General features: G+C 37.8%; 2 protein-coding genes across 3 annotated transcripts; both read right to left on the minus strand.

Moving 5' to 3' along the window:
• Positions 1-11,814: 11,814 nt before the first annotated feature.
• Positions 11,815-17,296, minus strand: LOC135775594 (putative oxidoreductase YteT). 2 transcript variants are annotated; one of them, XM_065285955.2, is made up of 14 exons: positions 17,155-17,296; positions 15,753-15,858; positions 15,559-15,643; positions 15,399-15,472; positions 15,177-15,236; positions 14,979-15,086; positions 14,821-14,877; positions 14,602-14,732; positions 14,263-14,317; positions 14,050-14,142; positions 13,803-13,937; positions 13,571-13,672; positions 13,327-13,488; positions 11,815-13,120 (listed from the first exon to the last, which is right to left on the minus strand). In XM_065285955.2, exons 2-14 carry the CDS (start codon positions 15,843-15,845, stop codon positions 12,995-12,997), a joined length of 1,281 nt encoding a protein of 426 aa, XP_065142027.1. In that variant the 5' UTR covers positions 15,846-15,858; positions 17,155-17,296; the 3' UTR covers positions 11,815-12,994. The 2 variants fall into 2 exon arrangements, with proteins under 2 accessions (XP_065142027.1, XP_065142026.1); XM_065285954.2 differs by lacking the exon at positions 17,155-17,296 and adding an exon at positions 16,308-16,553.
• A 183-nt stretch (positions 17,297-17,479) lies between these two features.
• On the minus strand, positions 17,480-25,387 carry ttc34 (tetratricopeptide repeat domain 34). Its single transcript, XM_065285953.2, has 7 exons — positions 23,564-25,387; positions 23,261-23,483; positions 22,968-23,160; positions 20,377-20,543; positions 19,852-20,125; positions 19,557-19,771; positions 17,480-19,475 (listed from the first exon to the last, which is right to left on the minus strand). Exons 1-7 carry the CDS (start codon positions 25,237-25,239, stop codon positions 18,948-18,950), a joined length of 3,276 nt encoding a protein of 1,091 aa, XP_065142025.1. The 5' UTR covers positions 25,240-25,387; the 3' UTR covers positions 17,480-18,947.
• Between the last annotated feature and the right edge of the window lie 1,418 nt (positions 25,388-26,805).

A 26,805-nucleotide genomic window follows, 5' to 3' on the forward strand; every position in this document is an offset into this window, starting at 1 on the left:
ACTCAAACCCAAAACGCAATGCTCTGAACTAGCCTATAGGAACATACAATATAAACACTGTATGGAAAACATCACACATACTGCAATCTCACTTAACAGAAGAATGTCTGAAGCATAAATCATTGTGGAAAAACAGCCCCCCCCAGCAGAAACTTCATGTGCTGTACTGCTTGTGTCCCTGTGATGATTGTTGAGAGCAGTTGGAAGGCACAGAGGGACTGAACTCCCAAAGAGAGGGTCAATTCATTTCCTGTCCCTGGTCCCACACAGCTGCTGGTACCATGCATCCATGTGAACAGCTTCCACAGATATATATATCAAAGCAGATCTATATCAGCTTCAGCGAGAAAATGATATTAAGCGACTTTTTGTTTGCCTAACATCCCTTGACTGACAATGTTTGCATTGATAAGGCAATTTTTTGTCGTTAAAATAAATTTAGCAAATACAGAAAGACATAAAAGTATGTTTAAAGTAGAATCAAAAAGCATTGACTTTATTTCTTTGTTATATTGTTCATAAGCAAATTCTAAGAAATATTAAAATAGGCCTTAATATATGTTTACACTTTATTTCAGATGAAATGAAAACAATTCAATTCAAAAATAAAATTAACATAAAAATAATTGAAACAACAATTGCTTTCTGTGCAATGCAAGAAATATTAATATGCAATAACATTAAGTAAAACAAATGTCGATTTTTCTTTAAAGTGAATCATCTGATTTGTTTCTGTTTGAATATGAAAATGTGCTTGAAAAGTTTCCTGTCTTGATAAACTCTAAACAAATCATTGAGGTCAATGTGACGAATGTGATCGTAAAAATGACGCCGTTCCTAAATCAGGAAATGAATTTGTTTCATTCATAAGGAAGAAAACAAAACCTACAATCAATATCTATATAAGTGGGTTGACTCATGCTTTGAGCATACAATAACCTAAGCCATTGTGGTAGGGCATAATGTAAAGTTTAATAGTTCATATAATGTAACATGCGGTTTTATATAGTATAACTAGCAATTGTGAACAACAGTATCCCATATGAACATCACAGCCTTTGTGGTTTAACCAACTTCCTGTGAAAGCCATGAACAATAGGCACCCCGTGGGCCTCATAACAACCTTAAAATCAGCCTTCAGTAACACCATATCTGAAATCTATCTAGTCCTTTCTGGGAATAAGCTGTGGGTGTGTGGTCAAATTGAAGGGCGAGCAGTGGAGGACTATATCTAAAGCCACAAATGATTTCTGCAGGAACTCAATATTAAAATCAAAAAGTCTTCCGATTTAAAACGAATCCAAATATTACATGAACCTATGCAACTTATTCTGGCCATGCATGCCTGAGGCAGTGTGCAGACATTTCATCACGAATGAAACTTACAAGTCTTCTAGGGGCAATGGAGGAATTACAGGCAATAAACTGCAAGCCGAATGTTTTACAACGCTGACTGCTCTCGTGCATGTTTTGTCAATTTCCCTCGACGTAAAGATACAGCTTTTCAGCCTGTGTTCCAGATGTTCCGGTTGAGTTCTCTAACACATGACTGATGGCAGCTTGTGAATATTTTGCATGTTCTCTAGAGGGCAAAAGGGAAGGGAACATCCAGGTGACCAAAAGCGATTACACATACATCTCTGGAGCAAAAGAAAACAGCTGAATGGAAAGTACATTATGGAATAGGAGATGTCTGGTCGAAAACTTTTACATATTCAATTCTGTAATTCTGTTTCCTCTTAAATTTGCTGTACTTAAAAATAATCACACTCTGGAATTGATGGGTAAAGTATGGACAAACCCAACCATTAGATCAAAATGAACCTCAACTTATAGCTGGGTCAAATATGGTTATGTTCAAGGTAAGGTTGTGTTTATTCATATTATACCCAACCATAGCTTAAACCCTAGCATTTTTTGTGGGAGTGCAGCATGCATGAATTAATCGTAAACTTCAGGTATTTTAAATTCATCCACATCCGCTCTCCAACCAGATTTGCAAAATTTATTTTTATTGTTTTAATGTTTAGTGGTTTAGTAGATCGTAAAAGAAATTGTTTGGTAGGTTGCCAGTCAAGATGACACCATCTCTGTCAAGAAAGAAAGCATCTTTTTCCTTTTTTACTTGATAGACCTGAGTTAATTTAGGTGGATGAACCTGACAGTCCTGTTGAGTAGCTTTCTCTCTTGTTGTTCTATAGGCCACAGCGACTCAGATCACCCACTGCATTTTTTCTTATGAGTAAGTCTCTTTGTAACCAAGCACACTAGTTAGCTTGAGGAAAGCAGAGTCACGCAAAGACACTTGTTGCCCCTGTCACTCCATGGCACCAGTACTACTGAATGTCTGTTTATGGACACACTCACACAATGTAAACAGCATATAATAGGTGAGAAATTCAAACATGTCATAAAGTGGATCTAGATGGTAATTAAAACTTCCTATTCAGCGAATAATAATAAATATCCATTGTTACTAGATTTCAGAGCCCTTTATATTATCATTGCATGACAAATAGTATTATTATTAATAAAAATATATTTTTTAAGTAGTTGAATAATCTTTGGCATAAAATGTTAAACGGCCAAATACTTAACTATCCCAACTGTATAGAGGAGATCAATCCAAATGTCCTATTTAAATCCCAGAAACATTCCTTGGATCACGTGCTTAAAATAATGTCAGGACAGGTCAAATTAGAGTGCCCTCGTGTACTTTCTCTAAAGCAAAACAGCTCCCCTCGCAGGATATGTTGTAAGATAAACAATAACAAGCTAAAAAAGTCAAAGTCCTAGTTGCATTTCCACATCTTCTGTGAATAAAGTTATAAAGAGGCCTTGTTTGTGCCAACTAATACTTGATCGCATACCAAACATGGTTAAAACCTCTCTAAACTTAAAAAAGAACCTGCACAATGACGTCAAAACCTTTTATTTGATTATTTTGACATAGTGGGCTGCAGGAAGTTATTTTACTGAATAGGCACTTTTATTAGGGAGCATTCATTTCCGACATCTCTAATGTGACCTTGAGTAGGGAGGCAGCTGCAGTGAGTAAATGCTACAATATTAACCACGAAGGTGAACCACAGAGCAAACGTAAGCCCAAATGTTTATTTTTATTCCAAAGGAGCTGCCAATTTTAAAAAAATCTGTGGTATTACTTAGAAAACAAAAATGTTTGCAAAATGTTTATCTGTTTTTACCTTTCCACTTCCACGTTTCCTGTGGCCACAAACCCTATATGAAGTCCCACTCTCAAAGGTGGAAAAGCTGGAGAGATTGGTCAGCTCAAATGTAAGGAAGTGGCTTGGTCTATCCCTGTCCCTCAGCAGTATTGGACTTTATGGCAAAGGGTACACCTGCTACACCTGCCCATGACCAGTCTGGTTGAGGAGTACAAGTGTGCCAAAGTCAGACTGGAGATGATGCTACTGGATTCGAGCAATCTATTTGTAGCCCAAGCTGCCCCCATCTTGTCCACCGGAAGGAAGTGGACCCCGTTGGCTGCAACTGAGCAGCAAAGGCAGCACTCAGACACAAGGACATCGTGGGCTGAGTTCAGGAGGGGAGGAATGGTCTTGGACTTAGGGCCAGTACACCAGTGTGGAGCAAGGCCTCTCCATCTCAGAGACGCAAGATGGTGGTCGTGGAGGTACGTCGGGAGGAGGAAGCAAGAAGGTGCCCCCAAGCTGTGGCACAGGCAAAGCAAGGGCAGTGGATGGCATGGGAAGGAGTGGAGAAGAGGAACATCTCCTGGAAAGAGCTATGGGAGATGGAGGCATTTAGGGCAAGCTTTACTGTCAGGGCTGCCTACGATGTCCTGCCTTCTCCCACAAACCTAAGCCAATGGTATGCCAAAGACCCCGCGTGCCCTCTATGCCAAAGTCTAGCAACACTGAAGCACATCTTAGTGGGATGCAAGATCAGCCTCACCCAAGGCTGCAACAACCAGGTGCTGAAGTGTCTTACTGCAGTGTTGGAAACTCGACGGACAAGTGTGAATGCCCTTCATCCCCCATCATCGCAGTGGCAGCCAACACCATTTGTTCGGGATGGTGAGGGTCAAGCCACCCTCACCACCATAAGATCAGACTCAGGTCAACTAGGCAGAGCACGGGACTGGAAGCTGTTGGCCGACTTGAACAAGAGACTCTGCTTCCCAGCTGAAATTGCAGCCACCAACCTGCAACCAGACCTTGATCTGTGGTCAGCCTCGCTCAGGCTTGTCTACAACATCAAGCTCACCGTGCCTTGGGAGGGTGCAGTGGAGGAGGCCTATGAACTGAAAAAACTGAGATACGCTAAACTTGCAACCAATGCGCAACAACAAGGCTGGAATGTGAAGGTATGCCCAGTGGAAGTAGGTTGCAGAGAGTTTGTAGCCACCTCAACATCCGGTGCCTCAAGTATGCATTAAAGTGGAATTGAACCCTAGACATTTAAGCCTGTTATCACAGGTGATTTATGCCCATTTTGCATTTTACATGAGAAAAATTTTATACATTTGCACGATTTCGATTATATTGATAGTGTGTTGAAGTAGAATTTTCGTAATGGTCTTTGATGGACTCAATTAACCAGAATGCACTGTGCGAAACTTAGCTCCACCCACTGACCGATGCAGCCTTAAGGTTTGTTCAACTTCATGCAGCTTTGCAAGAACCAACAGCCAGATGACATCAAGGTTCTGCGAGAGCGATTTAAAAGCAAACTCCTCCGTATGATTTCGCGAATCGCTCTCGCGGTACTTTGACGTCATCCGGCTGTCGATTCTTGAGGCACCGCATAAAGTTGTTCTCAAATCAACTCAAGTCAACTTGATGTTATCCGGCAGATGAACCCAACCAAAGAGTAACTCCGCTTTTACCGTCTCTGAAGGGTAAAATCACCAAAACCCTCAATAAAAGATGACTAGAACCTGTGCCGTATGTGGATGTAAGGACAACAATTTCAGGCCACCGGGAGTCTTTATTGTTTACACCAACGCGACCCTCAGCTGACACAGCACTCGAACAGATTACTCGAAAATTTGAATATGCAGCCAGCACTTTCGTCAAGATTTCGAGTACTGTTTTCAGCCCCGTTTTTCCGCGGACTAAGGTAATGTAAAATGGTAAAAATGTCTAAAACATAATTTGGCTTAGTTGTTGCTTGTTTTGTGTAACTACGGTAAACATACTACGTAGAAAGTTATTATCATGTTGTTGTTATTTTGAACACGAGCAAAGCAAGCTAACGTTAGCTCATCCTGTGCCCGTAAAATCACCGTTACTGTAGCAGTTAAAAGGTTTATTTTTTTATATGCAGCACAATCAACTACATATATGTGATGAAATATAGTGTTGGAGCATAATGTTGTTTTAGTATGGACTTCCGCTTTAAGGGATATCAACATCAAGTCCTATACAACAGGGGCACGTTCAATCTCACACCGGTGCGCAACGTTTTGCTATGGTTTCAGGGTTGAACGACATGTTTCCTGGAAACGGTGTGCAACAGCGTGCATCAGGTTTTAGAAGCGTTTTCTCTTGGTTGGTGGGTGTGTCAGAAATGTTGGCCCAATCAGCGGCAAGATGTATAAAACTACGCAGTATTAAAGAGACAGCTCGCTCAATGGGTTCAAGTTGGAATGTTGTTTTCCACTCTGGACGGCAAGGTCAGTGACTGTAACATCGAGAGTATTAAACACACATTTATAACGATTTCATCAGGCTTCATAAACATTTAAAAAAAACACAAAGAATGGCCTCTCAGCTACCGTAGTTGCAACTCTTGCATCATCACAACAGGGTGTTCAATGCATCACCGTTTCTGTTTAATAAACGTTGTGCAACGTTTTGTCGGGGCTGAACACAGCCCAGATCTTTGACCTATATTTAAAGGGAAAGTTCATACAAAATTGAAATTTCTGTCATCATTTACTCACCCCAACACACAGTTGTCAGTACCCACTGACTTCCATAGTAGTAGGAAAACTACTTTAATGGGTACCATCAATTGTGTGCTTACCATAATTAATCAAAACAAAGAAATTCATACAGGTTCAGAATGAGAACATTTTGTGTGTGAACTATCCCTTTAAATCGGCTAATAACATCATTTTTGGATGAACTATCCCTTTAAGTTACAAAATCACAATGGAACAAAAAGCAATGCTCAAGAGGAGTTCGAAACAAACACACACACATAAACATACACAAACACTGAGCTCCAGTCACACAAATACAGAGACATCCATTCTCAAGTCATGCACGCTTTCCCAGGATGCTGAGGGAAGTGAGACAAAGAGAGTCATTTAATTGAATAAGTGTGCTAGGAAGTAGCAAATGATTTGAGGACAAAAAACAAATGATTTCATGGTAACAGAAACTATGAATGAGCATTTGAGGCTGGATCTTAGAGAAGAAAGAGGTAATTACTACTGTTTGCCTGGGATACGGCAATAGAAAGACGGGTCTCTCAATTACTCTTGGTTCTAGGCAACAGAGAGGGCATGAGGTTTGCTCACCCAGAGGGGTGCCTTCCGCAGTGCATTGTAAGGAAAAGGCCAGCACATTAATCTCCTCAAAAAGTGTCTTTTTTTCTTTAGGCTGAGCTCCAGAGACTCAGAGAGGCTGATATAAAAGAGGCTGATAGAGAGGAATAGAGAGTCAAAAGAACATTCCTTGGATCATTTTAAGGAATTAGTTTTACTTGGAGAATGTTTTGTGATTGCGGACAAGCACCCATTTTATAGTACATACATGGGGCTGTTGGATGCTTTATTCTGATTGGTTGAGAAATGTTCCATGGGCATGTATTATTTTTTGATAAATGCACACCTGACCTGTCAAATGTCTTAAAATAACCACCAGAGCAATATCTGTGATTACCGTGTTATAAGAACCGTTTTGTTTTTTATTTTTTTGAAAATAATGCATGCTCTGCTTCATGTCGTGCCATATTACCACCTTGGGTGTGCATTATTTTCAAATAATATAATGGCCTATTGTGAATTGTTTTTTGTGTGTTTTACTTTATTTGTATAGAAAACCATCCAATGATATTTTGAATTGAGATCAATAATGCTTTGGAAGACATACCCATTCTTGCATCCTAATGATGATTGTCACTCACTTCACCACCAATGTTGAGCAACAGAAGGTTAATCTACAACATGGCTGTTAATGATTCTAGATTAAAAATTATATCAAATCAACATATATTTTTATGTTACTTTAACTTAACAAATTAAGCTGCTCATAGTAAAAAGTATTTTTTAAGTCTATGTATGCTCTTATCATTAAAGGCCAGGTAGAAAAAAATGTAAGGGAGTGAATAGTCATGTGTGGAGTATCCGACTGTAAATACGGAAGCAGTCTGTCTATTTAGTCCTACAAGTTTCCTCTGAGGTCTCGGCCAGTTACTTGTTTTGGAATCTAGGGAGCCGACTGCCTCCACTCACCTCGCAAGCTACATCCTGTGACTCATGCATCATATCAGAGTCATGTTTAACAGTAAACCAGTTTAACTCCTGGCCTGGGTTTTGCTGATTCCATCATCTTGACCCACTTCCATCATTTAAAACAATGGATTCAACACAGACGTTCAATGTCATTCACAAACCTTACAGATGTAAATCAGATATGGAGGAAAAAGTATTTTTTGGAATCAACTTGAAAACAGGAAAAAACAAGTTGTTGTGATTCTTTGTACTTTAGACTCTTCAACTCCTACTCGTCAGTTTTTCAGAAAACAAATATTGCTGTCCCTCTGTTCTCAGTAAAATTGCATCAAAAGTTTGCTTGCTTTTGTGTCAAAACATGATAAGATCTGTTACATTCATTTCAGTAGACAATCTTTATTTTTAATTCATGAAAATGTTATCTAAACGGTGTGGGTTTTATAAATTTGGATATTAAATTTTTATTTTGTGTCAGAAAAAAAGTGATGTTCTGTTTGTTTGTTTATTTCTAGGTGCTATTCCACCAAGTAGGGCTGTCACAATTATTAAATAATCGTCTAATTGAGATTATTTTATTGTCTGACCTCATTGCGATGATTTTAGATCACCACAATGATTGCACATTTCTTTAAAAAACACAAGGGGGAGCTGCAGCGCCTGTATAAACGAGACAGTATCAGATGGCGCTCCTTAACTGACATTGTAACGCAATACATTATGCAAAGCCATTTAATACAGTTGAATAAACACCATTTAAAGAAATGCTGCAAAATTTTGATTAGTAGTATGAATTGTAAGGTAAAACATACATTTCCAAAACAGCAATTCCTAATTTAGGGAAGTGAAAGATGCTATTCTTAAGGATCTTTAAGGAATTATTTTTTTTTGCAGCAACGACAGACATGTGGTCCAGTACTATTATGAACTTTGTAGGATTGGCTACTATTTAAGGCCTGATTTTCAGTTTTTGAAAGATATATTCATTTAATAATTACTTTTAAATGTGTGTTATGTGTATTAAAGGAGCACTCCACTTTTTTGAAAATATATGCATTTTCCAGCTCCCGTAGAGTTAAAGATTTGATTTTTACCATTTTGGAATCCATTCAGCTGATCTCCAGGTCTGGGTTACCACTTTTAGCATAGCTTAGCATAATCTATTGTATCTGATTAGACCATTAGCATCGCGCCTAAAAAAAATAACCAAAGAGTTTGGATATTTTTCCTATTTAAAACTTAACTCTTCTGTAGTTACATCGTGTACTAAGACAGACGGAAAATAAAAATTTGCGATTTTCTAGGCAGATAAGGCTAGGAACTATACTCTCATTCTGGCGTAATAATCAAGGACTTTGCTGCTGTAATGGCTGCAGCAGGCGTAATAATATTATGTATTGCCCAAAAATAGTCCCCTGCTATTGAAAGTTACTAAGGGGACTATTTTCGGGCACTGCGTTATATCACTATATTTTCAACTTAAAATTTTCACTTAAACTGAGAAAATTTAAGTTGAAAAAACTTCAAATATTAAGGCATTACAAGTTAAAGTAATATTTTAGGTTGATCCTTTTACTTTTTAAAGTGTAACCTGCATGTTTTTGGACTGTGGGAGGAAACCAGAGAACCTGGAGTTAACCCACACTGACACAGGGAGAAGATGCAAACTCCACACAGGAAGACCTCCCAGCCCAAGGCTCAAAACAAACTGTAAAAAATTATGTGTTAATTTTTTACACATTGTGTGTCATGCCATTTAAGGCGTTATTTCATGTTAAAATAAATGAAAGGTCCAACACAAGTTGTGTTAAAAACAGTGATGGGAGTAACGCGTTACAAATTCCGTTACTGTAATTCCACTACTTTTAGCGGTAATGAGCATGTAACTAAGTATTTTTTTTAAATCAAGTAACACAGTTACAATTACTGAAATTTAAAGGGGATAGAGAATGAAAAACCATTTTTACCTTGTCTTTGTTGAATAATGGTAGTCTACCCGCATTCACGAACATACAAAAAGTGCTAAACATGCTAAACATCTAAGTCTCATAGAAATTCCTCTTTTAGAAATGTCAGCCAGAAAACGGCCCAATCTGAAAAACTGATGCTTATGACATCACAGGCATCTAACTGCCCCTCCACTTTAAAATAATTGGCTACATTTTTTGAGTGGCAGCAAAGTCAGCCAATCAGTAATGAGATTGCAAGTTAAGCCAGTAGGGGGAACCAAATAGGTGCAAAACCACTTGTTTAAAATCCCCCACCCTAATAGAGCTATCTGAGAGAGGTTTTTAGGAAGCTTCTAAGGCATTACAGACCCAAAAAAAAAAAAAATGTCTACATGTCACATCACATAACAAGGATAAATACCTGATTCAATCATTTTATGTCACCTTTAAATGAGTTTGTTACTCGCGTTACTCTATTTTGTGATAAGAACACTTGCAGACATTTAATGTGTTGTCCCTATACTGACATACTTTCTGTGTTATTAATCATTGTTCCACCCACCATGGTCCTGCGACATTAGATCAGAAATGTTTTGTCTGCAAGTGTTCATTTATCACAAAATAGAGTAATGTGAGTAACAAACTCACTTAAATTTCAGTAATTGTAACTGCGTTACTTGATTTAAAAAAAAAACTTTGTTACATGCTCATTACCGCTAAAAGTAGTGGAATTACAGTAACGAAATTACTTTGTAACCCGTTACTCCAATCATTGTTTTTTAACACAACTTGTGTTGTCCCTTTCATTTATTTTAACATGAAATAACAAGTTAAATGGCATGACACACACAATGTGTAAAAAATTAACACATCATTTTTTACAGTGCAGGGACCTTCAGTGCCACCCACTGAGCCACTGTGAGTAATGGTCTATCCATCAAGATCTGCATGTTAGGAAAAAACAGGTTGGCGGTGAATATCTTCAAATATTGACGTTTGTGAAACTTACTGCAGTTTATAAATTATAAAAATACATAAAAAGTATGCCTTGAATGTGCAATGTGTCATGCAAAACACCCAGCTGTGGCATCACTGAACCGGAACTAACTAAGCATATCCAGTTGTACTTCCAAAAGTTGAAAAATCCTGCTTTTGTCTGAGTCAACAGCTGTATCTGATGAATCACAATGTTCTCACAGCCGAGCTCACGATGATGCATCCTGGTTTCAAGTGGAAATGATTTGGCCTTGGCTTTTCTGATTATTTAAACATTTTCTGTGGCAGTTATGCAAATAGTCAAATGCTTGTTTGTAAGGCTCATTATAAAGGTGGGAGCTTTAAGCCGTCATTTTATTCATTACTCAGTCAGTGAGTTCATGCGTTTACCCACCTTCACAGTCATAACAAAACTATGCTTTTTGAAAAGCGGCCAGAGTGACGCAATGTGGCAAATCTTGTATTATAAACTTTATAGCAAGATGAGAGCATTTATTTGACATGTGAGTCAATAATTTGAGGCAAACATACCAAAATGCTTGCAGAGGCGAACTTTGGCTCTCTATACAAGAGTGAAAGAATGGTAGTATACAGTAATAATGACTGTAACAGTGGGCGTTAACCACAAAGTTTAACATTAAAAAAGAGGTATATTACAAAAGCTACAAAATTTGTCTTAACAAAAGTATAATTTGTAAGTGTCATTATTTGATGTCTAAGAAAGAAATTTTTTTTATATGGTGGATGGTATTTATCCACATGAATGTCTACAGTAATATTTTTTTTATCTATTCCACTGAGATAACCAGCCCACAAAGTCAGTAAACAGAACTGCATGGACAGATTGCAAGGCTCCGACTCCTTACACTGTTAGAAAATAAGATACAAAAGCTGTCACTGTATTAAGGTATATAAACCTTTATGTACAGATATGCATGTGCACCTATGATGTATCAATGTGTACCTTTGAGGAATTAATACGCACCCTTTTATGTACAAAGGTACCAACTTTATTGGCTATTTACTTCTTTCATACCTCAACTTAGAGACATTTAATCTACTTAATCTTTTAGAAACTGTTTAACCTGCTTTCAATTATTTACAGACTAACAGAGGTTGCATTGTATTTGGTGCTTTTTCTGCCACCTATAGGAATTGACAAGGATTACAATCCTCAAGAGATTTTCGGCCTGAATAAAATAACATACTGCATGTAATGCTAACAGGTTTGTGCAAAATTCACAATTTCAGCATATGTTCCCTTTAAAATAATCCTCTCTGGAAATTCTCATTTCTGTACAAAACAAAAAAATGTGAAATAGTTACTTTTTAGCAGTAGATTACTAAATTAATGCAGATGAGTAATTCCAGCATTAAAGATGTGACATTTGCAGTCAAAACTTAGAAAAATACTTAGAAAACGCATATATTGAACCATCGCTTTATATTTTACTAGACAACAGAAAAATATTAGTCAATTTACAACTTTTCTAGTTTAGATGAGGGAAACATGCATGCAATATGGATATGACAAAAAAGGAAAAGGAGTTTTTGGCACACACCATACTTTGTAAGAATTCTGTAAATTCAAAGGCACAAACTAGAAGCAATAATACCCAACACATGGAGAAGGGACGGCTCTTTAACATTTAATATTTATTTTATTTTAATTATTGTACACATTTGTGTACACATTCTGTAATTTGATTTATTCTGTAATTTGCACTCATTTAACTATGGAAAAAAATGCTTTTAAAACTTGATCAAAGACATCTGAGATATCAGTATGGTTCAAAACTTTGGGTAAAAACTTTACTTTTCATAACAAGGTTGACATTAGCATGAATTGCCCAGACAACCTACATCAATGTCATTTCACAGTCTATTGCATGATCTGAATATGCTTTATTATTTACCATTTAAAGACAACAATCAAAGAGTAACAAAATGTAAAGATTAAATTGTACATTTTATTTGTAAATCACATTTTTTAAATTTGGACGGCCACCAAATAAAATATTATTGTTAAATAAACAATAAAAAGTGTTATGATTATCTAATAAGTATATAATAAAATAATATTAATTATATTAAAAGAGCTCTGATTATAAGTCATGATAAAACTAAATAGAGTGCCACACGGATTACGTATTTTGTAGGCCAATCTGAAGGTTAATGGGACACTAGTTCTCTTGCAAAAAAGCCTATTTATTTTCCCCATAGACTTTTGGATTATCGCAAAAAATAAGCTCTGTGTTTAACACAAGTTTATGACAGTTACACAATTTGTCCAACAAGGTAATATACGTCATTCTTGCAGGACTCTATTGACTATAAAATATTATTTAGTTTTTTCCCTTATAGGCTACAGTAGTGATATCAGTGGTTTAATAAAATACTAATTATTTACAACTTAATACATTCAAGTTTTTTTAGGTTACACTAAACATACATAATATAATTAAGACTTACTGTTATTGTACTTCTTTTGGTCCATTTCTAAAATCACTAAAAATCTGATGTAAAAAAATAATGTTAGCAACAAAAAGAATGTGATTAAAAATAATCTAAAATGATCTTGACAGTGCAGATTTAGTGTCCTCAATCAGCTCCTCTGGTCATCACAGAACACAACTCTGCTCTCCAGACGGGAACGTTCGGCTGCAAACACCAGTTTATGACTTGCTAATGTCTCTTTAGGTCCTGATCTAATCATAGTGGGGTCCTTGTGCTATATTGATGAAGAAAACATACATTTTAGGAATAATCAAATTATTAAAATTCTAAAGCAGAGAAAATGCTAATTGTAAACTAATAAAATAATATACAACATGCTATGTTCTTATGCTCTGAACAATTACAATTTATACAATTAAATAACATATAACAATTAGTAGACACTGCTTTGAAAGTGTGAAATGAAAGTGGAAATCTTACCATCAGAGCTGAAATGAAGGAATTGATCAGGTGATAATCTGCAGACCCGTGACCCCCTGTGCCAAAGTTACCTGGAACGGTCATGTCTGCGGTGTGCTTCGTGGTCTTAGAAGTGAGGAAGTCAAACACTTTGATCTCATGTCCATCATAGGTCAGTTCCCCCTTGTGAAAGGTTTAGATAGTAACCATTATAATTCTTCAAAGCGCTGAAGTGTTGTTTTTTAACATAAACATGATGCCTCACCTTGCTACCATAAATGCTTGTTCTGCGTTTACATATCTCCTCTGTAAATGCCACCATGGTTAAAGCCGCAGTCAGGCCTCCTTCAAATTCCATGTTTACTACCTGCAATAAACAAAAGGTGGTACACGGCAGCCATTACGAGTTACTTTGCCCCTTATATTCTTAGTCTGGGACATTGCGTCAGCATTCAACAAGTAATCCTCTCAAGTAGAAAGCGAGAGATCCCACCAACCTGATTTGAGCAAACATCATTATCACATTCGTATACACAGCGGCCATACGGTCCGGTTCTGAGGGCCTCAGTCACCGATTCAATATCAGGAACCGAGTTGGAACAAATCACTGATACTGGCCAGCCAACAATCCCCTAATTTATGAATACATTTACAATGAACTTCTCCATAAAACCAGTACATTCTTTTTCTGTTATATTATTACAACATTTCGTATAATGATAGTGTTAATAAATGCTACATTACTTTTTTCACTCGATCCAAATAGATTTTCTTTGCAGAATATGCACAATCACCCTCTACAGGACAGTCTAAACACCTATTTGCAGCCCCTGCTGGCTAAAATGGCAGAATTTATGTTAAAGGTCTCACATTAACAAGCATATATATATATATATATATATATATATATATATATAAAAGCATTTATAAAAAATACTCTGTGACATTAACACAAACCTTGCTCTCTTTTCTAAAGTGGCTAAGGGACCCAAATGATGAAACCTTGATGCACCTGTAAAACAACAAAATAAAACATGTCAATATTTGAAAACTGTTAATTCATTATTGCTTATGGAATAACAAAGAGCAGCATATTCCAATGCACACTCCTGTATTCCCATCCAGGTAGGATAAAAAAATCAAGCAAGCAATACAATGCATGGTGCACGAGGTCATGGAGGTTATGTGATATCAGCACATGCAATAAGCCTGAATTTACTAACAGACACTGATAAAAAGGGATAAAACGATTTATTATTTGCATCAAAACCTCATTTTCATCTGCAGTGCTCCCACCTTCGCCCACCAGCCCAGTGATGAATAAGATCCACATCATGGCAGGATTTGGCTAACAGAGCAAAAGAGCTTTCGGCCTCATTCCTCCAGTTCCCTCTGACAAAGGAGTGAGCAAAATGATAAAATCCCACCTGTCAGACAAAACGTACTTGATATAACACAAATCTACACTGCAAGAAGCACAAAGACACACAACAAGCGCATTTAAACACATCCTACCGGTTCCAGATGTTGAATGTGGATGACATCTCCAACCACTCCACTGTCAATCAACACCTGACATTTTTGGAAAACAAAAATCAGTATGACTTGAGTCAATCTTTTCTATAAAAATTAGGGTTGTTTATTAAGAAACTATTAGAAAAAAATGTAATTACTTTTATTTTGTGAATCACAGGGTCGTATCGGAGCACATGGCACACTGTGAGCATGACTTTACTTTGAATGCAAGCCTCCACAATCTCTGAGCAGTCGTCTTCATTAACCTTAGAATGATGTGATAATACATACATCATAAACTATTTGTTAATAGTGAGATGTCACTTCATGTACTGTAGATGCTCACGCACACTTACAGCCATTGGTTTCTCCAGTAGTATATTGTAGCCTTTCTTAGCTAAAGCCACAGCAGGGTCCTGAAGAACAATAAGATAGTTTGACAGTGAGTCTATTTAAAACAGACAATATATTAAAGTGCATGCTATTACGTTACCAAGTTAAGGAAACAGCTAAGCATATAAAACTTAAAACGTAAGCAAGAAACAATACAGTTTTTCCTCTGAAGTCTGGACACACACCTTGTGAAGTCGATCAGGAGTGCAGATCAAAACAGCATCTGCAAACTTTTCTCTCTTCACTATACAACGCCAATCTGTGTGAAAAACAACAAATCATGGAACCTTAATAAGAAAAAATTTCTGTAAAAACAAAACTTTGGGTAACAAGGCTTGGACATACCATCATACGTGTTTTCATCGGCAACTTTGTGATGCTCCTGAATTTTCTTTCTAGCAAAATCCCTTGGGTCAGCAATTCCAACTACCTGAAAAAATGCAGTAATTGCAAAGATGGTTTTAATCAGGTGAAATGACACTGAAGCCAACTCCTTTCTAATAATGTGATGTGTGAGATCAAAACCTTAAAAGCCTTACCCGCATACGGTCAGGATAAATCAAAGCATAGTCTGAATAGTTTTCTCCTCTGTTGCCAGCTCCAACCACTATAACATCCACAGGTGATGGCATCTTTGCAGATTTACTACACATAAACATAGTATTTTAAATTTTCATTAGCCAAATTATAAATAGCATCAATATACCTAGATTATTTAATGTAGTATACCGTATCAAAGCGCAATACAAAAATCCCTACTTGGTTTCTAAAGCATAAAGGCAGGTTGGGAGTGGGACTTTGCTTTATAGGTTTTGGCTTTTCAGTAACTAACTTGATAGGGATATAACGGTTAATGTGACTCGTGTCATGATAGTGTGAACACACTGGTTACCTTTAATAAATCATTAAGTGAAACGTGGCAGCTCTTCGTGATATTCATGATAAATCACGTTTAAATCAAATCTAAGCAAAAACTAACAGACTGAAAAACGGCTAAAATATAGGCACGATAAACTAAGGCCAACCTGTCTTTGTTAAATAGATCTAACATATCTACTGTCTACAGAGATAAGGGAAGTTTGTCACGAGTTTACCTTATAACCAAGCCTCCAGTGTAACATGTCATAAATAACACATAAACCGGGCGTCTTGTTCCTGAATCTGGTTAAAATCGAGGAATAAAACGAATAATAACTAATCAGGAATTAATGTGAACATGAATATATATGTAAAGCATAAAAAAACGGTAAAAACCAGCAAGGTTTGATTAAAAAAAACGGAGCGCTTGTCTCACTCATTCACATTTAATCAGTTACTTCCTTGTTTACGTTTGCGCGATGACGCTACGATGACGCAGTAGCAAACGTATGGATTCGACCAGTAGCGCTGGTCTGGTACGAATGAAGTCGTATCCCGATACTTTTAACTTTCCATTCCTTTTAATAATTTTGAATAAAAATCAGTTATATAATTAATAATACCTACATTTCGGATTTTTAAATTATTCTATGTATTTTTATCTTTAGACGACGTGTGAAGCACTTGAGGATTTGCATCTACAAGGTCAAGTGATACCCCCTTGTGGACACGCGTGATGGGAACCAAACTTTTCAACCAGGGCGGCAAGACAGGAAATTAATTTTATTAAACGAATTCATTTTAAAATGCCTACGAAAGATGTTGACTTTGTCAGAAAATTAAACTGACATGTAATTCAATAGCTGTCATTCCCTAACGGTCATTCATACAGAGATATATAAATACATTGCCTAATTTGTCTCATCCGGTTTTACATTTGCAGTGCATTTCAAAATACATGTTTAACAATGCATCAAAACGTTTTATTTTACTTCATATGTCTACTGTACACGTAAATGTCACCTGGCCACGTTATAAAGATTTCTGATTACACAACAGTTAGGTCTATGGTCTATCACTTACCATTATGAAACTGCACACAGAGATGAGGGAAAACACTGAGGTGTGAAATTTATCTTTTAATCTCAGCAAAAGTGAACCCATACTGAATTTGATGACTAACTATGGTAGTCTACCTAGTCTTCAGTCTTCTTGTCACCTCAGACATCAATACCAGACCATAAGAAAAGCTAACAGCCTACTGAATAAGACCACTGCACTGTCTTCATCTGGATCTCTCAACCTTTGACAGGGAAAGGGCATGGGAGCATTTGAAAAAATACTTAAGTTCTCTTTTCTTCTTGTGTTGTATATTTGCACTATGCTGCTTCTGTATTGTCAATCACAAATCTATTGCATTGTATTGTAAGCATTTTTTGTTATTTAAAATCTAAATAATGCAAAGAACATTTTGTACAAACATCAAGTTGCATCATATGCGTCAAGAAATCCCTTATAATCAAAACACAAATCATTAACATATCAGATATACAAAATTTAATCTTAATCAAGTAAAAAAATAAAAGAAATAAAAAATGAATTGTAAACAAATAATTGTAATACACTTTAAACAAAGTTTAAGTAACTAGTACAGAACCTACAGTAATATTCATATATTATGATCATAAAGATATTCAGCCGCAGAAAAAATTAAGAGATCACTTCAATATTACTTTCAGTTTTTCTAAATTTAGTATTTATAGGTATTTGTGAAATAATATACCGAATATTTCTGATAAGTTCCTAATAATTTTTTTTGCATTTATTTACAGAAAATTTAAATGGGGAAAACATGGTCTAAATAACAAAAAGATACAGTTTATGATCTTATATACTGCAGAGATAAGAGGTTTAAATTTATTTCTCAATAAAAAATGCTACTTTTTTACATGTATTTTAGAAAAAATGTCTTAAAGCAACACTAAAGAGTTTTTGCTCTTTGCTCCCCCTACAGGTTAGAAGCGTAATTGTCCATTACCACTGTCGTAAATACTGCAGCATAGCTGGCTTTGATTGGATTGTAGGTCTCCGTAAAGCAGGTTTTTGTAGTTTTCACTCGAACTACAGGACCACGACCCGATGGTTGGAAACTTCTTTAGTGCGGTTTTGGCCGATAGAGGGATACAAAGCGAATGTGAAAGTGCCGTTCACCCTGTTTTTTTTATTTTAAGGTAAAAAAAAACTCTTTACGTAGGATTGTGGCCAAAACTGGTATTGCAATCACAAAACTTGTGGCTAAAACTGGTACTGCAATCACACAACTGGTGGCCAATACACAAAATGACAACATAAACATCAGTTGAGGGCTGCAACTCCACTTTTTAAATGACAATATCCTGGCCAGACCACTGTTGTCAGTGATATACGTATTTGAAATGAAAATGATTTCTTAATGTCTAGTGACATATCAGGACCATTTTATGATTAATCGATATAAATTTCTTACATACTGTTCCTTTAAATGTAATTATTTAACTTTTATGGAATAACCCTGATTCTTAATCACATCTTTAATGTGTCTTTGTATCCACTCAGCCTTTTATTTTACATTGCTACTTTGTGACTTTATGTCACTTATGAGTTCTGCTTTTGTTGGAATTCATCAGACACCGGACAGAAATTGTCGTAATAAATTTAGAAATGATGATTAAAGGGAAAACTGCAATGGTCTCTTAATTCTTTCCGTGTCTGTATATGAGTCACCATAACCCACAGCTGTGACTGTCACCATCAAGGAAATTTCCTTCATCAATCATAATGAATAATTTCAGTACAATATGTGTAATCTTCAATGGACCGTACATTATGTGTATTCTTCAATGGACTGTACATGGACCCGAGACCTCTCGTTTTATTCTAGCCCTCAGCCTACGCAGTTCTGCGTGATCGCTTTCTACTTTAAGTCCGGTCTCTGTCAGAAGCCAAGCCTTGTTCAGCTGCTGCTCTCCAAAGTTCTGCAGGGCAAAGCGCAGAAACAGATCAGCAAGCTTTTGTCTTTCTGGTCCAGCCTCCAGGCACAGCAAAGCCTGTTCCTCGTGCAGGTCCAGGGCTTGAGAAAAATCCTGTAAGCCGGACTCTTCGCGGGAACACAGCAGCAGACTGCGGCCTCTGCGGCAAAGGTCCTCTGCGCAGACCCTTTGCTCCTCACCGTTGTGGCCTTCGATGACCTTGTCCAGGTCGGTCACAGCCCTTTCGTGAAGGCCCAGATGAGCCAAGCAGGCAGCACGCTGCCTGAGATACTTTAGCTTTTTATCACTGACCGCTCGTACTGCTAACGTCAGCAGGGCTAAAGCGTGTTCCCACTGGCCGCTTTGAGAAACACTGCTGGCGAGCTGAGATGCTACCTGGAAGACCACAAATAACTTTTATAACACTGCAGAGTACCATTGCAATAACAATACAGAAAACATATATGACTACTACACCTGTGCCACTCGTTTTCTCTGAGAGGACTGCAGAAGAGCGACGAGAAAGTCGAGAGTTGCTGGTTCTTTCTCGGCCACCTCACTCAGATAGTTGGCTGCCAGTTTGTAGTTCTGGTGCCAGGTTTTAACAACACCCCACCTGGCCTTAGCTGTGGCATCCCTTGGCTCCAGACCAAACACTTGTTTCAGGTGTGCACCTGCAGCATTCAACTCCCCTTGACGAACAGATCAAACAATACATTTTACATAGGGTTACATGCTTTGTTTGTGACTTTAAATGTTCTGTACTGCTCACCTTTGGCAAGTAGTGTATCTATGTATAGGAGGTGCCACCTGGGTTCCCTGCAGTCTATGTTCATTAGCGCTCCACAAATCAAAAAGGCCTCTCGAAGATGCTCCTCCCCGCAGGGTACCGGGTTGGCCAATATAATCCCTAAAAGGCTGCTACGACAGTGCTGATCCAACCATTCACTAATCAGTCTTCGTGCTTTGTCTTTAAGGGACGACATGCTGCGAGTGACCTCTTTAGCATCACGCTGAAGAGCAACCAGTATGTCTTGTATGCATTCCTAGAATAGATATTATTTCAATATGAAACCAACTTTAGAAAATGTTACATTTAAACAAGCTTAAATTGTTTTCTAGATAAAATCATCCTATATAATGTAAAGTACAATATAACCTTAATATATTTAAAACCGTCAAAGATTGAAAGATTGAGTGAAAATAAAAATGTGTTGCTCCTAACTTCAGCCTGGATTTCACATGATTGGTTCTTATAAATGAGTATAGAGGAAAGTCTCTGTAATAACTACTACACCTTTTGCTGGTTCAGCATAAGATAAGTGAATCCTCTTCCACACAAAGCCTGCACATGAATTGGGTTCACCTTAAGGATGGCAGTAAAATCAAAGATGGCCGTCTTCCATTGGCCCAATAAAGCATAACATCTTGCTCTCTCCAACAGCGAATCTATTGCTCCACCACCTAAGGAATAAAGTTGATTTAATTTGAAATTAAGACATGAAAAATAATTCGTGTAGGGGAGAACCGGCGCAAAAGTAACGTGGGACGAAATTAACAAAGCGATTTTTCCCTGACCCCTGATAACATTTGCATTCCAAACTATGACAGCATCTTTACCACACAAACCCTTGATAGAGCTGACAAATATCGCGTTATTAACTCACCATTTTCTGCGTGTATCCAGAAAGGTGCTTTCAACCAAAGTAAATTCCAAAAGCAGTCATTTTTTTCTTATAACGCATTGTGTTTCTGGTTTCATGTAGTACTGATCAATCTACAGGTTATTTAGTGATCTAACACATCCTGATCAGAGTTTTTCAAAATAAAAGTAAATCGGGTTTAAATGTGGAGTTCCTGTCGGGTCCAAAGTAACACTTGTTACTTTTGTCCCACTGCTAATACTGTTGTATATGTTGAACATTTATATTATTTTAATTTGATTTAATTTCATTTTCATAGTGTTCAAACTGTTGAAAGAATAAAAAAAAATTAACTATTTAAGTTTGTACTGTTGGTTGCTTTTGAAACATTTGATAAAACTGAAATTTAAAATGAAAATGTAATTTCATTATTTTTTACAAAGATAAATGACAAAATAAGTTTGCAGTTACATATTAACAAGTCATAGTCATGTATATTTAATACAAACAAGTGTAACACAAAAATATTTCTTGTTTTGTTGTGTTACTTTTGATCCACATACGTGTTACTTTCATCCCAGCTGACAGGGTCAAAAGTAACAATGTGCTACTTATGTTCAAAGTGAAATTATACTGAAGTCGTTTTACATTTGTTCAAAATTCCACCTGGTATTGATAAACCCCACTTCTGAGTTACTGACCACAGCAAAAATATATCTCTATCTATAAGATTATCTTTCAAAATCAAGTTTTTCTGAAAAATGGTACTTTCACCCCTGCTCTCCCCTATTTTGGGTGAACTATGCCTTTAACTTATAAATGACACGCTAACACCTGTCCATAAGATTGTATTTGTTGACATTAGTTAATGCATTACTTATTTTCTGCATTTACTAATACTTTTTTTAAACTCTGTAATGTGGGTGTTTAGCGGCATGTGAATTGCAACCAACCTCAATTTCGAAACACAACGAAAAGCTGCGGTAGCTGCCACAGGAAAACATGTCATCGTCTGATGCTGTTTCTCAATCCGAAGGCAGCAGCCTGCGGAGGTCACATATGCAGGCTGCATACATCATCAAGCCTGGTTTAACTAAGCATTACATTCGCAATATAAGCATATTACAAAAATTTATGATTAACTAAGAATAATAGTCGAGTTTATAATTGTTAATATTCTGAAATAAGACACTCTTGATGACGTATGCAGCCTACAAATGCGACCTCCGGAGGCTGCAGCCTTCGAATTGAGAAATAGAAATAACATGCAAATGAATTGACATGAACAACTGTACTGATATTATCTAACATGAACAAAGATTAATAAATGCCGATACACATAGTTGGCTCATGTCAGCTAATGCATTTACTTATTTACAAATTGGGTACGATGCATCCCTTCACGGCCCCCCAATAGAAAATGTATGACATCAAACATTCTAAAACTTTATATTAAAATCATTTTAATTAAACAAAACACATTAAATTATGCAACGTATTGCTGTTGGTTAGTAGCCTTATTTTTCAGAGGTTTAATTACATAGAATAGGCTTTATGCCCAGCTGCACTACTTCCTAAACTTCAGCCAGCTCCTTGTTTCCTGTCTTCCATTATTGGACAAACTGATTAATCCAGGTGTGTCTGATTATTGTTGTTGTGACTACTGAGGTCAGGCACACCTGGATTAATCAGTTTGTTTGTGACTACTGAGGTCAGGCACACCTGGATTAATCAGTTTGTCCAATAATGGCAGACAGGAAACAAGGAGCTGGCTGAAGTTCAGGAAGTAGTGCAGCTGGGCATAAAGCCTATTTATGATAAATTAATGTATTTTATAAAAAGTCATAAAACTGGGGCCCCCCTTGCACCATATTGCAGCTCCCAGTTTGAAAACCACTGCACTACAAAATGTCCCACAACAGAATTCTTCTGGTTTTGTTACATAACTACTTTCTGTAGAAAAAAATAAAACTACGTCATTTAGATAAAATCAGTGGTGTGGGTTCCCGTAAGCATACAACTGCAGTTTTTCCGAAGAATCACATTTTGTACACTGAGTTAAGGGAGTAGATTTAGTTTGAACAGTGGGGGCGTTGAAGTGTCATCTGTCATTATCTAATCATTACTCCTTGTATAAATATCGAGAGGCATTGAAAATGCTAGTTAAAATTTTGGGGAGTTACCCCCCATCCCCCTGGAAAATCATAAGACTCTTTTTTCCTTAAATAACATTTTGACTTGTTACCTGAAGCCATAATGGCGATGGACAAATAGGCCACAGCTTCCCTTATGGCAGTTTCTGACTGCTGGCCACACAAAATACGTTTTGAGGCATTGTTACAATGGTTTTCCAAAAGGGTTCGATCTTGTACAGATGTTACAGAGAGTAGTGGGCGCAGACAGCTGGTGTCTCCAGAAAGAATCAGTTTCTTCAATAGCTGTAGGATGTTTGAAAGGTTACTCATTATCAATAAACCACTATATTATTATCATAGAAACATTTCATTAGTTTAAATGCAAGTGCTGCTGAGGAAATACCTGATAAGCATCATAAAGAAAGCCACGATGCAGCTGCAAAATTGCGAGGCGGGCGAGAATGGGTGGCCGTGGAGCTCTGCGCTCAATGTTGAGAAGAAGCCGGTAGGCCTCCTCAACACGACCCAGCTGGTACAGAGCATCCGCTGTGAGAATCTGAGGTCCATCTGCACCAGGTTGCAGCTCCATTAGGAGAAGCGCAAGTGCGTGCACGCCAACCGCAGTCCTGAAGCAAACACAGGAAACCAAAAAAAGAGATAAGACATTACAGATAGCAAGATGCTGAGAACCAGAATGCACATGTACCTTTGATTGTCACTGACGTGACTCTGCTCAGACTCGTGTTTTGCTTTGGAACTGGAATCTCCTTTTTGCTCATCGGTTCCCTCAAGCATAGCTCTGCCCTGTTCCAGCAACACGGTGCAAAGCAACCCACGGTAGTTCCAAGGCACCAGACATCTCACAGTTAAAGCAGTCTCCTGCAACTGCAATCGACTTGCCGTAACATAATCCAGAGCGGTCAGGTAGTGTGAACCAGCCATCATGCGCAGGATACCCCTACCACATAGTGCACGCACGCAGCTGGGCGGATGAGGAGCATTGTGCTCAATCACGGCCTGGAAATCCTCCAAAGCGCTTTTATGGTCTTCTGTGAAAAGATGGGAAAACCCTTGGAGAACTTGCACTGTGTTCTGGTAACTGTGTTGGGGTGGAGCTGCAGCAGCTAGCTGGCTACTTATGGAAAGAGCTTCTCTATGTTCCCCACGCATAAGGAGGCAGTCTGCCAAACGTACACGCAGTTCCCTACCTCCTCCGCCCGACTCTAAATGGCAGAGAGTTTGGAGCTGATCGATAACAGGATCCAATAACTCCACCCCTTTCGATGAGCGCAGGTCAGGCCTCCTAAGAACAGTTTCTCTGAACTCAGACACACCTTTTTCCGCCTGCTGACGTAGTTGGATGCAAGCTGCCACCGCTATATCATTGTCGGTGAACAGGACTTGGAACTGCTGTCTTGCTGTCGCTGGATGAAGTGCAAAAGCATCACCTAGGTCTTTGCAGACTTCGCCTGCTCTCCCCCCTGCTGAAAAAAGGGCAGCTGCTCTGCCCACCAATAAGCAAGCTCTCCTTTCTGGTGACATGTGATGCTCCACATGGCCATTACATAGGTTCATCTTGGTTTGAGATGTACTCATCTGAAGAGCAAGGGTTAAAGCTTCTGCACTTTCCACAAACTTTCCAGATGAAAACAAAACTGCAGCTTGAAGCTCTCGGACTTGGATGTGATCTGGAGAAATGGCAAGTAAAAACTCGACCGCTTCAGAAGCATCAATGTGTTTACTCTCAAGTCTACTTCTTTCCGGCTTGTGCTCAATATGGAAAAAAGAAAATCTCGGAGACATTTGCTGGTAAAATGCCTCAATTAATAATGGTACATGCTGTGTTTGCCTTTCTTTGACAAGTCTAACGGTTTCAGATTTATTTCCCTGAAACGCCTGCAGATACAATTGGGGACCTTTTGGATTTCGCTGATCTGACAGCAAGCAAGCCAATGCTCTTGTCAGCTCCACAACTAACCGTGTGTGAGCCCTCGGCTGGGGCATTTGTTTACCCTCCAAAAGATTGGAGCACCGGGCAAAGATCTCATCTGATCCATGACTTGCTCCTTGCAGGACCGTCTCCATCTTAAACACAGAGGCCGAAACATTATTGGGACATAATGTAGAGAGGAATACAGCCACAAGACCCTTGCTAAGGCCTTTAAGTGGGTTATGCGAAACTCCATCAAGCCAGGCTTCCAGGGTCCAGATCACCTCCTCCAAACGGCATTTGTCCAGACCCCGCATGTGTGCCACAGCAGATCCGGCATGGTTTTGAAAAGCATGGGTGTACAGGGCTCCAGCTTTTTCGGGATTCCCGGAAAACAATATTTCATCTGCTTCTCTGCACAGTTTGGCAGCTTCTTTATGGATGCCATTCATCTCTATTTTCTGTAATCCTGTTCACATTTCCTCCGCAGACGTACCTTGAAAGTACATTAAAATAATTTTCATTTAAAAGCTTATCCAAAGCGACTTTTTTAATCAGTATGTGTTGCCTGGGGTTCGAACCCATGAACTTTTACACTGCAAAAAATGCGTCAATATTAATTATTTGTTAGTTTTCGGTAAGAAAAACAACACCACAAAATTGCATGTAAATTTCTTAAATGGGTCCTCTTGAATGGAGCAATAACATTGACCTGTGGTCAGTTGCATAAACCCTTTAAGACTAGTCTAAGAAGTTAGTCATGAAATTTTTTCTTTAAAACTTTCTTAATTGTTTTAAGTATGCTACATAGAAAGATAGATCGGTCTAATTTAAATCCAAATAAAAAGACTGATAAGCCCTAACTAATTGCTAGTTAGTCAGACACATTCTTAAAACGCAGTCTTAGCATCAAGGCTATGTTTATGCAACCGGCCACAGGATTGTATAAACCTCATGATAACGTAGGCTATTTTACTCACCATATGCGCCCGTGAGAGAGTAAAGTCCAAGCATTTGGTTTGACTTAAACTCCTAAAGGATTTTCTGTGGGTCAAGGGTGTAGCACACCATCTAAACACTACTAAACTATGGCTTTATTTTAAACCTTTGGTTAAAGAAAAGCTTTAGTTCTGACCAGGTGCCGAAAAAAGAGATGCTGAAACTCAATATGCCAACTCCATGAGTGAAAGACGATAAGACAAAACAAAAAACACGTCTTCATAAAACACAGTTTACCCTAAACTACAATACAAGTGTAGGATTTTTGTCCTTTATGAACTTCTAGCTGTAACAACTAGGTAGGTACTCGACGAACAAAGTAACGTTAATTAAAAGTTTTTAAAAGATGCTATTAAAAGAACCCGTTACTTACAGCTACACAAAAAAAATATTTGCAATGAGCAATCCATTTAAAACTTCATATAGAGCTACGCTGTTTATTTAGTCACCTGTTTTGTTACTTTCTAGCCTTACATCCAAAAGCCTTGACTACAGGGAAGCACGCGATCCAGCGTGTGTTCACCGGTTGCCATGGAGACTTAAAACTAGAAAGCTTTCGCTAAAACCAACTAACCCGCTTCCCTTTTCTGCGGTACTTAATAAATTTGACATCAATTATGTGGAAATATGAAATGACTCTTAACATTTCCGACTGAACGTACGTTTCTAGGAACCTGACCAGTCGCAGAGGATTTTTACCCATATTGTTATGATTGTATACAAGGTTGGAAACATCGACCATTTAGAAATGACAAAACCTACAAAAAATCCAAACAAATCAAAGACCTTAAACGCTTTTGATGTACATTGTGGTTGAAACAGAAGTGAAATTAACTTCCAGCGGAGGGGGAATTTCCTTCAGTATAGATCAGAAGCAACAGTAACTGAGTGCTGACATTCAGCAAACTTAATGTCAGTACTTTTCGCGGGCGAACAGTTTTCCTGTCACACTTTTCATGTGTTCAGAGCCATTATTCCACATCAAGTATCTGAGATTTATTAAAAAAAATAACTAAATA

Source organism: Paramisgurnus dabryanus, chromosome 21 (assembly GCF_030506205.2).
Source record: "Paramisgurnus dabryanus chromosome 21, PD_genome_1.1, whole genome shotgun sequence".
NCBI lineage: Eukaryota > Metazoa > Chordata > Actinopteri > Cypriniformes > Cobitidae > Paramisgurnus > Paramisgurnus dabryanus.